Source organism: Cucurbita pepo, chromosome LG12 (genome assembly GCF_002806865.2).
Source record: "Cucurbita pepo subsp. pepo cultivar mu-cu-16 chromosome LG12, ASM280686v2, whole genome shotgun sequence".
Lineage (NCBI taxonomy): Eukaryota > Viridiplantae > Streptophyta > Magnoliopsida > Cucurbitales > Cucurbitaceae > Cucurbita > Cucurbita pepo.
The window spans coordinates 240,675-255,956 of NC_036649.1; the positions used below are offsets into that span (position 1 = coordinate 240,675).

At 36.9% G+C, this 15,282-nt stretch overlaps 4 protein-coding genes across 4 annotated transcripts in view; all 4 read left to right on the forward strand.

The window, feature by feature from the left end:
* Positions 1–1,779, forward strand: LOC111806961 (aspartic proteinase CDR1-like). Its single transcript, XM_023692518.1, has 2 exons — positions 1–808; positions 1,157–1,779. Exons 1-2 carry the CDS (start codon positions 1–3, stop codon positions 1,636–1,638), a joined length of 1,290 nt encoding a protein of 429 aa, XP_023548286.1. The 3' UTR covers positions 1,639–1,779.
* Positions 1,780–4,062: 2,283 nt separating this feature from the next.
* Positions 4,063–5,854, forward strand: LOC111806962 (aspartic proteinase CDR1-like). Its single transcript, XM_023692519.1, has 2 exons — positions 4,063–4,873; positions 5,231–5,854. Exons 1-2 carry the CDS (start codon positions 4,063–4,065, stop codon positions 5,710–5,712), a joined length of 1,293 nt encoding a protein of 430 aa, XP_023548287.1. The 3' UTR covers positions 5,713–5,854.
* A 1,667-nt stretch (positions 5,855–7,521) lies between these two features.
* On the forward strand, positions 7,522–9,090 carry LOC111806963 (aspartic proteinase CDR1-like). The gene is made up of 2 exons (XM_023692520.1): positions 7,522–8,332; positions 8,612–9,090. The coding sequence occupies exons 1-2, from the start codon at positions 7,522–7,524 to the stop codon at positions 9,088–9,090; spliced, it is 1,290 nt and encodes a 429-aa protein (XP_023548288.1).
* An 855-nt stretch (positions 9,091–9,945) lies between these two features.
* Positions 9,946–15,282, forward strand: part of LOC111807199 (dol-P-Man:Man(7)GlcNAc(2)-PP-Dol alpha-1,6-mannosyltransferase) — an 8,727-nt gene continuing 3,390 nt past the window's right edge. Inside the window, exons 1-11 of the mRNA XM_023692808.1 lie at positions 9,946–10,132; positions 10,314–10,355; positions 10,460–10,505; positions 10,629–10,715; positions 11,174–11,229; positions 11,862–11,979; positions 12,597–12,655; positions 13,103–13,174; positions 13,893–13,956; positions 14,177–14,280; positions 14,736–14,807. Coding sequence (XP_023548576.1) covers positions 10,010–10,132; positions 10,314–10,355; positions 10,460–10,505; positions 10,629–10,715; positions 11,174–11,229; positions 11,862–11,979; positions 12,597–12,655; positions 13,103–13,174; positions 13,893–13,956; positions 14,177–14,280; positions 14,736–14,807 — 843 coding nt within the window. The 5' untranslated portion in view covers positions 9,946–10,009. The remainder of the gene's footprint in view (positions 10,133–10,313; positions 10,356–10,459; positions 10,506–10,628; positions 10,716–11,173; positions 11,230–11,861; positions 11,980–12,596; positions 12,656–13,102; positions 13,175–13,892; positions 13,957–14,176; positions 14,281–14,735; positions 14,808–15,282) is intronic.

The following is a 15,282-nucleotide window of genomic DNA, read 5'->3' on the forward strand; positions in this document are numbered from 1 at the left end:
ATGGCACTCATTTTCTCACTGATTTTGATTGTCTCCTCCGCCGCTGCCGCTGCCGCAGACGGTGGCTATGGCTTCTCCGTCGAACTGGTCCACCGTGACTTCCCCAAGTTCCCACTTTTCAACTCATCAGAGACACACTACCAACGAATCGCCAACGCTCTCCGTCGCTCCATCAGTCGTGAGACGGTGTCGCTGACAGACACGGGGAGAGCCCCAATATCCAACAGCGGAGGCGCATACGTTGTGAAAATATCCCTTGGAACGCCGCCGTTTTCGATTGTAGCCGTTGCTGACACTGGAAGCGACATCATTTGGACTCAGTGCAAACCTTGCCCAAATTGCTACCAGCAAATCGACCCGATGTTTGATCCGAGTAAATCGTCAACTTACAAGACAGTCCCGTGTTCCTCGCCAACTTGCTCGTTTGCAGGGCCGGGAGGATCTTGTTCCTCGGATTCCGTGTGCGAGTACTCCATTTCATACGGCGATGGATCCCACAGCAACGGGGATATTGCCGTTGATACCCTTACAATGGACTCCACCTCCGGCCGCCCCGTGGCGTTTCCACGGACTGCGATTGGCTGTGGCCATGACAATGCTGGCTCTTTTGATTCTAAAGTTTCTGGGATTGTCGGGCTCGGTCATGGTTCAGCTTCCCTTATCCAGCAGATGGGGCCGGCCACCGGTGGGAAATTCTCTTACTGTTTGGCACCGGTTGGAAACTCTCACGACTCGAGCTATCTTAACTTTGGCTCTATTGCTATCGTCTCTGGCTCTGGAGCCGTCTCAACTCCGATTTATACTAGTGGTAAATATAAAATGTTTTCTTATCGATAAAATGACTCGTGGGTAGGTGAATAACTCAGTAAGGTAAAATCATGGGTATATAAGTGATCATAGAAGTTTGTTGTCGTAACAAAGGATATCGAAGTCATGCTCTTAACTTAGCCAGATACGGGTTGTGTGCTCTAGAGAAAAGGAGTTGGCCTGGATTTAGGGTTTAAAAGTGGATAATACTGGTCGTGTGCTCTAGAGAAAAGGAGTCGATTTTAATTTAGGGTTTAAAAGTGGATAATATTATAGTTTCACGGGAGTTTGTTCGTTATACTAAGATGAATTGTATAAGTAATTATTTTTTTTTTGTTCATGTTTGTAGAAGGCAAGTACGAAACTTTCTACGTGTTGAACATAGAAGCAATAAGTGTAGGAAGCAGCAAATTTGATTTTTCAAGCTCTTCAACATTTGGAACAAACGGGAACATCATTATCGACTCCGGCACAACACTTACATTCTTACCATCGGACACCTACACAAGCTTCTCCAAGGCGATTTCCGAGGCGATGGACCTCAAGCCCACGACTAGTCCAATTCAAGGCGTGGATTATTGCTATGAGAGCACCACCGACGACTATAAGGTCCCACCTGTCACGGTGCATTTCGAAGGCGCCGACGTGTCTCTCAAGCGAGAAAACCTGTTCATTAGGGTGGATAACAACGTCGTTTGCTTGGCATTTATGGACAGTAACGACTCCGGCCTACAGATCTACGGCAACATTGCACAGACTAACTTCTTAGTTGGCTATGATATCAAGAAATCGACTGTTTCTTTCAAGCCAGCAAATTGCGCTGCCTCATAATTGTCATGTCCTTATTATTATGGCTTTCTCTAATTTGAACACTTATGTTCTTATGGTTTTCTCTAGTTTGAATGACTTATGTTCATCACTCTCGGGGACCAAAATATTTCAAGTCATGCAATAATGGTTTATTTCTATAAATCTCTAGAAATATTATTATATGTTATTTGAGTCTACTTTTACCCGTATATAATAATACGATTTATTTTTAAAAAAAATAAAAATAAAATGTCACACAAAAAAAATAATGCATCCATATACATTACCCCAATCATGCCTCCATAATCGACACCTTGTGTCTCTGATATTCTCATGCTCGAGTTATTTCAATAATTTTTGTCCTCACTCAACATAGGGTTTCTCTAACTCGAGCAAGCATAACTTTGGAGTTATTATGATTAAACCACGAGAAAGAAGTAGTGACCCATCATATCTCTGTTCATTAGGATCACTGCCTGTAAGATCCCACATCGGTTGGGAAGGGGAACGAATCATTTCTTATAAGGATGTGAAAATCTCCCTTAGTAGACGCGTTTTAAAACCATGAGGTTGACAGCAATACGTATCGGGCCAAAACGGACAATATCTCCTAGCGGTGGTCTTCGGCTATTACGAATGGTATCAGGGGCAGTCACCAAGTGGTGTGCTAGCGAGGATGCTGGCCCCCAAAAGGGTAGATTGCGAGAACCCTCGTCGGTTGGAGAGGAGAATCAAACTTTTTTATAAGGGTGTGAAAATTTCTCCCTAGCCGGTGTATTTTAAAACTATGAGGCTGACGACGATACTATAACGAGCCAAAGCGGACAATATCTGCTAGCAGTATATTTAGGCTCTTATACTGTCTTTTGAATATATTTTGATTGGTTTACTCAGTATTATAAAAATAAAATAAATAAAATAAGAAATTTTCTCCAAAAGCAAGATAAATTTATCTAAATGGGAAGTAAGTTTATGATTAAACTTTTCAAACCTTGTTGCCATATTTATCTCTTTATAACTTATTTATATTTATTAAGGAAACAAAACCTTTTGTTTCTTTTGGAGTAAACACAATGACATATAAGACGGTGATTGAGATTAATTCATGAATATGTCATGTCGTCAAAATCAATATAGTTTCTGCATTCGATTAAATCTCTCGTATCTCTTATAGAGAGAAAATTGTTCCGTGAATAAAACATAAGAACGGTGTCTTTACATACAATTAAAAATTAATCCAAGAGAAAATTTTGGAATGGATTAACTTAATGATCTAAGGTCAAGAGTAAATAAAACTCGTTTCTTAACTTGTGATCCACCGTAAAATCTTTGTGACATAATCAAGACACTTTATTTCGTATCAGCAAACATACATAAAGAAGAGATAAATTTGTCCCTGTTAGCTAAATTGGACCGAGGAGGGGATTATATTTTTCATCTCGACCTCGATCTCGCTCCAATTCCTGCTCTACCCCACTTTTTATATGTGTTATATTATATGTATTTAATAATAAATTTAAAAAATAATATGCACATATTTACTTATTTAGTAATAAATTTAATAAATAAATATATATATATATATATATATATATATATATATATATATATATATATATATATATACATTTATTTACGTATTTAGTAATAAATAAAAAAAATAGATATATATACATATATTGCAATATTTAGAAATTATATTAAATATTATATTAAAAAATTTAAAATAGAAATTATATATATATTTTTAAAAGTATATGGGTAATCCAATTTCAATATAAGCAAAAATAAATGAAAAATTTAGCAAAAATGAGACGAAAATAACAAAAAAAGAGTTGATAACAAGGACGGAAAACTTTCTCGTCCCCCTCTCATCCCATAGACGTCTTTAGGTGTTATATAGTGTAAACATCCCTCGAGCTATCCTGCTTTAATAGTGACAAAAAATAAATGAAAAATTTGACGGAAATAAAAATTTAAAATTTGACAGAAATGATGATTGAAATAACAAATAAAAGGTGATAATAAAGACGAGGAAGATTTTTCCGTTCTTGTCTCATCCCATAGACACGTTTGAATAATATATAGTATTTATAAATTTAATTTTTGAAATGAAATAAATTCAATGCTAAAAATGTTCTTACAATATTCAAAAAAGCAAACTCCACCGCCAAAAAAGTTAATGCTAATTACATTAGAAAATGCCAGTTCACTCGAAACTATATTAGGAAGAACAATTAAAAAAAATAATAATAAATAAATAAAAAAACAAACTAGCAATTTAACCTTAAAATTTCAGAATTTGAAAGAAAAAAAATGGTAATGTTTCTTAATTACTATTATAAATTTCCTAATTGATTCACTTCCATTTTTGCTGACCCTTCATGTTTCTCATTCCTATATATTTATTCCAATTCCCCATTCATTTTCATCATCACTTCATCAATGGCACTCATTTTCTCACTGATTTTCTTTATCTCCGCCGCCATCTCCTCCGCTGCCGCAGACGGTGGCAATGGCTTCTCGGTCGAAATGATCCACCGTGACTTCCCCAAGTCCCCACTTTTCAACGCATCAGAAACACACTACCACCGCATCGCCGACGCTCTCCGTCGCTCCATCAGCCGTGGGACGGTGTCGCTGACAGACACGGGGAAAGCACCAATATATAGCAGCGGAGGCGCGTACGCTGTGAAAATATCCCTCGGAACGCCGCCGTTTTCGATTGTAGCCATTGCTGACACTGGAAGCGACATCATTTGGACTCAGTGCAAACCTTGCCCGAATTGCTACCAGCAAATTGACCCGATGTTTGATCCGAGTAAATCGTCGACTTACAAGACAGTCCCGTGTTCCTCGCCGACTTGCTCGTTTGCAGGGCGGGGAAGTTCTTGTTCCTCGGAATCCGTGTGCGAGTACTCCATTTCATACGGCGATGGATCCCACAGCAACGGGGATATTGCCGCTGATACCCTTACAATGGACTCCTCCTCTGGCCGCCCCGTGGCATTTCCACGGATTGCCATTGGATGTGGCCATGACAATGCTGGCTCTTTTGATTCTAAAGTTTCTGGGATTGTCGGGCTCGGTCATGGTTCAGCTTCCCTTATCCAGCAGATGGGGCCGGCCACCGGTGGGAAATTCTCTTACTGTTTGGCACCGGTTGGAAACTCTCACGACTCGAGCTATCTTAACTTTGGCTCTATTGCTATCGTCTCTGGCTCTGGAGCCGTCTCGACTCCGATTTATACTAGTGGTAAATATAAAATATTTTCTTAGCGATAAAATGATTCGTGGATAGGTGAATAACTCAGTAAGGTAAAATCATGGGTATATAAGTAAGAGATCATAGAAATTTGTTGTCGTAACAAACGATATCGAAGTCACGCTCTTAACTTAACCAGACACTGGTTGTGTGCTCTAGAGAAAAGGAGTTGGCTTGGATTTAGGGTTTAAAAGTGGATAATAATGGTCGTAGTCGTGTGCTCTAGAGAAAAGGAGTCTATTTTGATTTAGGGTTTAAAAGTGGATAATATTATAGTTTTACGCGAGTTTGTTCCTTATACTAAGATAAATTGTATAAGTAATTTTTTTTTTTTGTTCATGTTTGTAGAAGGCGACTTTGAAACATTTTACGTGCTGAAAATAGAAGCAATGAGTGTAGGAAGCAACAAATTTGATTTTACAAGCTCTTTACCATTTGGAACAAACGGGAACATCATTATCGACTCCGGCACGACACTTACATTCTTACCATCGGACACCTACACAAGCTTCTCCAAGGCGATTTCCGAGGGAATGGACCTGAAGCCCACGACTAGTCCAATTCAAGACTTGGAGTATTGCTATATGACCACCACTGACGACTATAAGGTGCCACCTGTCACGGTGCACTTCGAAGGCGCCGACGTATATCTCAAGCAAGAAAACCTATTTGTTAGGGTGGATAACAACGTCGTTTGCTTGGCATTTAGTAATAGTAACAACATCGGCCTACAGATCTACGGCAACATTGCACAGACTAACTTCTTGGTTGGCTATGATATCAAGAAATCGACCGTTTCTTTCAAGCCGGCAAATTGCGCTGCCTCGTAATTGTCATGTCCTTGTTATTATAGCTTTCTCTAGTTTGAACGACTTATGTTCTTATGGCTTTCTCTAGATTGAATGACTTATGTTCATCACTCTCGGGGACCAAAATATTTCAAGCCATGCAATAATGGTTTATTTCTATAAATCTCTAGAAATATTATTATATCTTATCGAGTCTACTTTTACCCATATATAACTAATACGATTTATTTTTTAAAAAAATAAAAATAAAATGTCACATAAAACAAATAATCCATCCATATAAAAAAATAAAACATAAGAAATGTGTGTTTACATACAATTAAAAATCAATCCAAGCCCAGCCCATCATTGTTAGAAATTTAGGCCAAGCCCAGCCCAGCCCAATCAGAAATTTAAGCCCAGCGTAGACCAAACAGAAATTAAAGCCCAGCCCAGTTCACTTAGAAAATTGAGCTCAGCCCAGACCAGTCAGAAATTTAAACCCAGCCCAGCTCACTCAGAAATTTAAGCCCAGCCCAGCTCAACCAGATTTTCGGCCCAGCCCAGCCCAGCCCAGCCCAGTCTGGAATTTAAGCCCAGCCCATCTCACTCTGAAATTTAAGCACATCCCAGTTTATTCAGAAATTTAAGTCCAGCCCAGCCCAGTCCAGTCCAACCCAATCAGAAATTTAAGACCAGCCCAGCCCAGTTCATTCGGAAATTTAAGCCGAGCCCAGCCTAGTTAGAAATTTAAGCCCAGCCCAGCTCACTCAGAAATTTAAGCCCGCCCAATGAGAAATTTAAGCCCAGCCCAGCTCATTCACAAATTTAAGCCCAGCCCAACTCACTCAGAAATTTAAGCCCAGCCCAGTTCACTCAGAAATTTTAGGCCAGCCCAACCCATTTTGAAATTTAAGCCCAGCCCAGCGCAATCAGAAATCTAAGCCCAGCCCAATTGACATCTAAATTTGTTATGTGCTAAAAAAAACCATTCGATTAAATCTCTTGTATCTCTATATAGGGCAAATTGTTCGGAAATAAAACATAAGAAGGGTGTCTTTAAATAAGAATAAAAATCAATCTAAGAGAAAGTTTTGGAATAGATTAACTGAATGATCAAAGTTTTGGAATAGATTAACTGAATGATCTAAGATCAAGAGTAAATAAAACTCGTTTCTTAACTTGTGATCCACCATGAAATCTTTGTGACATGATTAAGACACTTATTTCGTATCAAGAAACATACATAAAGAAACGATAAATTTGTCTCTATTAGCTACATATTTACTTATTTAGTAAAAAATTTAATAAATATATATATATATTATATGTATACACATTTGTTTACTTATTTAGTAATAAATTTTAAAAATAAATATGTGTATCATATGTATACACATTTATTTACTTATTTAGTAATAAATAAATAAATAAAAAATTTAAGTTGTTATTTCAATAAATAAATAATATATATTGCATTATTTAGAAATTATATTAAATATTATATTAAAATTATTCTTACAATATTCAAAAAAGCAAACTCCACCGCCAAAACAGTCCATGCTAATAACATTAGAAAATGACAGTTCACTCGAAACTATATTAGGAAAAAAAGTTATATATAAAAAAAAAAAACAAACCACAAATTTAACCTTAAAATTCCAGAATTTGAAAGAAAAAAAAATGGTAATGTTCATTGGATAATGGAACACAGAGCGATTTTAATCATCAAAATTAATTACGATTATAAATCTCCTAATTCATTCGCTTCCATTTTTTTGTAACCCTTCATGTTTCTCATTTCTATTTATTTATTCCAATTCCCCATTCATTTTCATATTCACTTCATCAATGGCACTCATTTTCTCACTTATTTTGTTCATCTCCGCCGCCCTCTCCTCCGCTGCCCCAGACGGTGGCTATGGTTTCTCGGTCGAAATGATCCACCGTGACTTCCCCAAGTCCCCACTTTTCAACGCATCAGAAACACACTACCACCGCATCGCCGACGCTCTCCGTCGCTCCATCAGCCGTGAGACGGTGTCGCTGACAGACACGGGGAAAGCACCAATATATAGCAGCGGAGGCGCGTACATTGTGAAAATATCCATCGGAACGCCGCCGTTTCCAATTGTAGCCGTTGCTGACACTGGAAGCAACATCATTTGGACTCAATGCAAACCGTGCCGGAATTGCTACAATCAAACCGAGCCGATGTTTGATCCGAGTAAATCGTCGACTTACAAGTTAGTCCCGTGTTCCTCGCCGAATTGCTCGATTTCAGGGCTGGAAAGTTCTTGTTCCTCGGAATCCATGTGCGAGTACTCCACTTCTTACTACGATGGAACCCACAGCAAAGGGGATATTGCAGTTGATACCGTTACGATGGGCTCCACCTCCGGCCAACCCGTGGCGTTTCCACGGACTGTGATTGGCTGTGGCCATGACAATGTTGCCGCTTTTGGTTCTAAAATTTCTGGGATTGTTGGGCTCGGTCAAGGTCCAGCTTCGCTCGTCCAGCAGATGGGGCCCGCCACCGGCGGAAAATTCTCCTACTGTTTGGTACCCGTCGGGAAGTCTAACAACTCGAGCTATCTTAACTTTGGCTCTAATGCTATCGTCTTTGGCTCCGGAGCCGTCTCGACTCCATTTTATACTAGTGGTAAGTACAAAACGTTTTTTAATCCATACAATAATTCGTAATGTTTGGATGTCCAACAAACAAGTCGTGTCTCTGAAATGTAGTTAGAGTAAAGGACTCTGGTCGAGAGTTCTATTGAATTGGTTGCGTACTTAGGAGAAAAGGAGTCGACTAGTATTTAGGGTTTAAAAGTTGGTAATCTTATACTTTTAGGTGAGTTCTTTCGATATCCTAAGATGAATGATATAATTGTTCTTATTTTTATTCTTATTATTATTATTATTTTTTTGTTCATGTTAGCAATAAACTACTTCAAAGGTTTCTACGTGCTGAAAGTAGAAGCAATGAGCGTAGGAAGCAACAAATTTAATTTTACAAGCACTTTATTATTGGAATCAAACGGAAACATCATTATCGACTCCGGCACGACGCTTACATACATACCAATGGAAACCTACGCCAACTTCTCCAACGCAATTTCCAAGCTGATGGACCTCAAGCCCACGACTGGTCCAATTCAATTCTTGAATTATTGTTATGAGACCACCACCGACGACTATAAGGTGCCGCCTGTCACAGTGCACTTCGAAGGCGGCGACGTGAATCTCAAGCGAGAAAACTTGTTTATTAGGGTGGCTAACAACGTCGTTTGCTTGGCATTTGTTGCTAGGAATGACATGTTTGTCTATGGCAACATTGCACAGACTAACTTCTTGGTTGGCTATGATACCAAGAAATCGTCTGTCTCTTTCAAGCCATCAAATTGCGCTACCTTGTGATTATCATGTCCTTGTTATTATGGCTTTCTGTAGTTTGAACGACTTACGTTCTTCAGTTCTTGATGTCAGAAACCAAAATATTTCAAGCCATGTAATAATTGTTTTTTTTTTCTATTAATCTCTACAAAATAATTGTTTCTTCTTTTTTGTTTTTTTTAATATGGAGACTAAAATAATAATAATAATAATAACACCTTAAAAATCATGAGGTTGATAGCGATACGTGATAGGTCAAAACCGACAATAATAATAATAGCACAGCTCACAAAGAAATTTAAGCCCAGCCCAGTTCACTCCGAAATTTTAGCCCAGTTCATTTAGAAATTTAAGCTCAGCCCAGCCCAGACAGAAATTTAAGCCGAGCCCAGCTTACTCAGAAATTTAAACCCAGCCCAGTTACCTCATAAATTTCAGCCCAGCCCAGCCCAGTCAGAAATTTAAGCCGAGCACAGCTCCCTAAGATATTTAAGCCCAGCCCAGTTTACTCAGAAATTTAAGGCCAGCCCAGCCCAGTTCACATAGAAATTTAAGCCCAGCCCAGTCTAATTAGAAATTTAAGTTCAGCCTAGCTCACTCAGAAATTTAAGCCCAGCCCAGTTTACTCAGAAATTTAAGCCCAGCCCAGTTCACTTAGAAATTTAAGCCCAGCCCATCCTAATTAGAAATTTAAGTCCAGCCCAGCTCACTCAGAAATTTTAGCCCAGCCCAGTTTACTTAGAAATTGAAGCCCAGCCCAGCCCAATCCGATATTTAAGTCCAGCTCAGTTCACTCATAAATTTAAGCCCAGCCCAACCCAGTCAGAAATTTAAGCCCAGCCCATGTAAGCCTACAATCGCACGCCTCTTTCGGCCGAGTCGTCTGTTCTGCTTCTCCTTCGACATTCCTCTGTTCTGCGAGTTTGCGAAGTTCAGCACAACAATGGCTCCCAATTCTTCAAAATTCCTCGAGCGCTTCGGCTACGATCTGCTATTGGGATCCATAGTCGCATTTTATGCCTTCATGGTGCCTTACACCAAAGTTGAAGAGAGCTTCAATGTTCAGGTTCACTCACTTGTTAACTCTTTCTTGTTCTTCCTGGACTTAACCAAGAATTTCACTTCATGTTTATCCCGAGTAATGAGAATTCGATGTAGTGTGTCGATAATTTAACGTTTTAGATTAGTGATGATGATCAAGGACATTGCTGCAGCTGTTTTATTCTAATAATCGTAGTGATTTTCAGGCAATGCACGATATTTTGTATCATCGGCAACATATCAACAATGTACGGAGTATACATTCTTTCCTTTTTTCTCTCGGTAGACCATGTTTGAAATGGGTTATATTGGATTTTCTAACAAAATATTTGACTTTTTTTTTTAACCTCAGTATGACCACTTGGAGTTCCCCGGAGTTGTTCCTCGCACTTTTATTGGTAACATTCGACTCAACTTATGAATATGTGGATCTTTTTCATTTTCTTATTTGTTCTCAATTACTAAATGACCTGGTACATTGATATTTAGCATGAGCCTAATAAGTAATTTTGGTTTTGTAGGTGCACTTTTTGTATCATTGCTAGCATCTCCATTTGTACTGGTAATAAACTTACTGCACTTGCCCAAAATATATGGGCTCTTAGGAGGTAAGAAACCACTTTTTGATTCAGGGGCTTACACATGTAATAGTTTGATTATACGAACAAACAGTTTCTATTTTTAAACTGATGTAACTTCCATATGTTATCTGTCCCTGGGATGTTGTTATACTGAGTAAAAGCTTATTGGCTTCTGATAAGTTCGGCCATGACTTGAGTGACATGCAGAAGAAAAAAAAAAAAAAAAAAACGCTCTTATGACTTCTTCAATTTTGTTAGAGGTTTGTTTTTATGAAATGAATGAATGGTTGGCTATTGACTTCTGATAAGTTCGGTCATTGTTCCTACACCTCGATATGATGTGGTTTTAAGGGGCTTGTTGGTGATGGCTATTCTCCTCCCGAATTATGTTCCTCGTGTGCATATTCATTGTTATTTACTTATTTATTTATTTATTTTGTGTTTTGACATGAGCTAACTTGCATATTGTATTTTTCTATGTGCAGTTCGTATAGTATTAGGCTGTGTTGTACTGTCAACTTTACGTTTCTTCCGTGTTCAGGTAGACTACAATTTGTTGCTCTAGCTCTTATTTCACATCAATTTTCTATTTTTTTATGGGTATGGTTAGTTTATCGATAATTTTACTTTAGTATGTGAGTATGTGGGTGGGAGGAGAGTGTATGTCTGTGTCTTTAAAGCGCACGGTTGATGTATGTATGCATCTACCAGCTGCCTTCCTTTGGTTGTGTGCCAAGGCTTGGTTTTGGCTCTTGTTCTACTCTAAAGAACTAGATTTCAATTTGTAGCCGTTCGAAATAGACTTCTATTGTTATTTCTGTGAATGAATTGAAGACAAACAATTTCAATGGTGGTTAAAATTCTTAGAGACAGTTTCGATATGACAATCTGTGTAGTGTCACATAGTAGTTTCATTCTAATAATGTGTAATGCAGTTTCATATCGTAGCTTTCATTTTTGAAATCGAAGAAAGTGAGGAACTAAACGTAGTAGCTTTCATTTTTGAATCAGCTTGGAAGATGTTTTCACTTAGGATTTGTATGTGGGTGGAATCTGCTTATTATAGAAAATTATAAAAAAATTTAAATTTTGATACATACTTGTACTGATATTTTCATTCGATACTTGACTTTGATGTTCTATTCCTTGCTAAGTTGCCGATTGTTTGAACAGATTCGGAACAAATTTGGACTTCAAGTAGAAGCTTTTTATATAATACTCACTGCAATCCAGTTTCATATGCTTTTCTATGCTACCCGGCCTCTTCCTAACATCTTAGCTCTTTGTGCAGGTTGTTTCTCCAAGCCTTTTAGTTAATATGTCCAGTTTCATATGTCAAGTTGATGGCGTTTGAACAATATTCTATTACTGCAACCCCTCCTGCTATGGCTTGTGTAATTTTGATCTCTAGTGATGTAAATTAAAAAAAGAAAAAAATTGGGCTGATTTATGAAGTGAAGTTTGAAATTTATATGAGCATCATTTCATACAATAGCTTTTAGTTGTTCAGGTTGAAAATGACTAAATTGGAATGAGTATATTTACATATGATTCACTTGTATAATACATTACCTTGTGTTGGCGTATAATGATGTTTCAAGGTAGTACATAAAAGTCTTAGGAGTCATGCATTTTCATTTCACATAGGATTTCACATCCAAAATCTATCCTCTTGTCTGGTATTTTATACGAGGAAAATGGAATTGGTATCTGCATAGTGGTTCATGTTTGGCGTAGTTGAATTTTGAGCTTAAAGGAAATTTTGGCAAATTTGTTCAGAAAGTTTTCTTCTTTTCTCTTGGTATCCATGCCCTTAGTAAATCAATATTATTTTTCTATGTTTGTCCTTTCTTAATGTACTACTATATTCCATTTGTTGGAAACCCTTATTTTTCGTACTTGTTGCAGTTAACATGGTGTATGGATATTGGCTCAAAGGGAACTCCTATGCAGCATTGAGTTGCTTGGTATGTGTGTCAAAGAAAAATCTGAAACTTTTCTAGAAATAAGACATGATGTTAATGTAAAAGGTGGTAAACATGATTTTTCTGTCTCCTTGTATTGCATAGTAGCAAGAAAGTATAATCTGAAGTTTGTCTGGAAACTAGAACAAGGAAGTAACGCATTTAGTCTAATGAGTTTCTGTCACCTTTATGGTAGTCCCGATAATTGCTCCTCTCTCTCTCCCCTTCCTTTCGGAACAAATTTTCTGAAAAGTTCTCATCCAGCCTTTTCTCTATTTGGATTTTTTCCCTAAGAATTCCATATCTGGAGTTTCCTTGACACTAACAGTTCATCTTTGATAGTTGGATTGTATTATTTGTTTGTGTTGAATTCAATTCTGGAACTATGTATCTGTCTTAGTGGCATTGGTTTTATCTCAATCCTTTCACCTCCTCTCTCTCTGTCGTCAGATATTTGCTACGATCATTTTCAGATGTGACATGCTGTTACTTCTTTGCCCTCTTGGCTTGGAGTTTTTGATGGTATGTGGATCCTACGAAGGTTTTGGTTTAAATTAATTTCTTGGTTTTTATTGTTTAACTCATCTTGCTGGATATTTGATTTATTATTCATATCAATTATGATTTTTTCTTGTCAATTTCCATAATTCTGTTTTCAGAAAGATATTTTTCTGATAAAATGAAAAGTCTTTATGTTCATTCTTTTAGTATTTATTAATTCTATCAGTTTTTTTTGTTCTCTGACTAAAGGTAAATTTCTTCCCAGATTAATGGAGTTTCAGAATTAAAAACCAGTATGCAAATTGATGATGTTTCATGATTTGTATATGTCTACATAGTTAATCAATGCACGACTCAAAGTTGGCTATAAAATTCAGTTTTTAGTTTACTGTAATTGTAATTATCTTTCTTTAGGAAGATATGCACATAGAAATTGAAAGTGTTAAAAGAATTGAAGCCTCCTTGACTTTTGATATGGCTTGCGGTCAACAGAGGTTTTTTTAATATTTCTTTTCCTCTCAGAATCTTTGGTGTGAGCTAAATGGAAGAAATTTTAGGGATACCTCCTTTGACTTCCGATAATTTTATGGATTTGAACTAGATCAAGACATTTGCAAAACACTTGGCACTATAAGGCGGATAAGTTGGATGGGGGAGGAAGGATTAGAGTTCTACAACCATTCTCACCATGATGTGTGGCTATTCTCAATTATTTTTTATTTTTATTTTTTCCAAACAGATCAAATCAATATCATTTTGTGGGGCTCTAAAGCGCTGCATTGGTGTTGCTTTGTTGTGCATAGGTTGGTAAGCTATTAGTTGCTAGCTTTTTAATTCTTCATTTCATTGTAACTCTTTTGCGTGTGATGCCTTGCTTCTTTTCGCACATTCATTTTGTCAATGATATTAGTTTCCTACAAAATTCTTCATTTAACTGATCTTATTAAAAAAAATTATTTTTGTTGTTCGTTCATCTCTATTAATTTTGGCTTATATCGTGATTTGAATCTGTTCATTTTACAGGTCTTACAGTTTTCATCGATTCAATATTGTGGAAGAAATTGTTGTGGCCTGAATTTCATGTTTTCTGGTTCAACTCTGTTCTAAATCGAAGTTCAGAATGGGGTGTATCCTTTTAAGAGGGGTTTTCGTTTTTGAGGGCTGCTTTATGAATATAGTTAAATGAGAAAATACGCCAAGTTTTTGCAAATTTCGTTGACAATAAATGGCTAATTTGTTGCCTTATTTAAAGAATTTTTTAAATAAATTTTTAGAAAGATGCTTAGTGGTTTGACGTTGTCCACAGTTTTAGTTGAATCCTTTTATGGATTATTAAACATAATCATTCATCCTTGGCGTGTAATTGTCTATTGTAGGTGGTAGGTTTTACTGAAGTTTTGGGGCTAAATGCAACAGTTTTTGAATACTGGCTTGTAAACTGTCAAGCAACCTTGGGTTTTTTTTTCTTTTTTTTCTTGGGAAGATGCTTTACTTGCGTGTAAATAATGATGTGAACAATGCTACCATCAAGTTCTCTGAGATAGATTGACCAGTGTGCTTCCTTAATAACTTTTGACCCCAGACCCACCCTGTGCATTGGTATTTCACTTCAGCACTTCCACGATCATTACTTGCTGGATATCCTCTTTTTCTGGTGAGTCTTTCTGAACCATGTTAACAGAAGACATTACGTCTGAAACTTCTCATCTTGTTTTCTTATGCCTGTAGACTCACCAGTTTGAATGCTTTTCTGGAATCTTGTTCAGTGTACTATTAACTTGTTAGTTTCTAGAAATTCAACAGTTAATTTCACAATGATAAAACAAGATTTTATAGTTTCTGTATGGCAATATTACTCATTGAAATGTGACATTTGTGTAAAAAAAAAAAAAAAAAAAAAAAAAAAAANGTACATAAGCCGTTCAGCGTCATGATTTTCTTGAAATTATTGCCAACTATTTGCTTATTTTTCCACACACGTGTTGTGTTAATTGGAATGTACGTATATTCTATCAGGCATGTAAGTGGCCTAACAGTGTAATTTTTTTAGGCTAAACTACAAAAAAAAAAAAAAAAAAAAAAAAAAAAAAAAAAAAAAAAAAAAAAAAAAAAAAAAAAAAAAAAAAAAA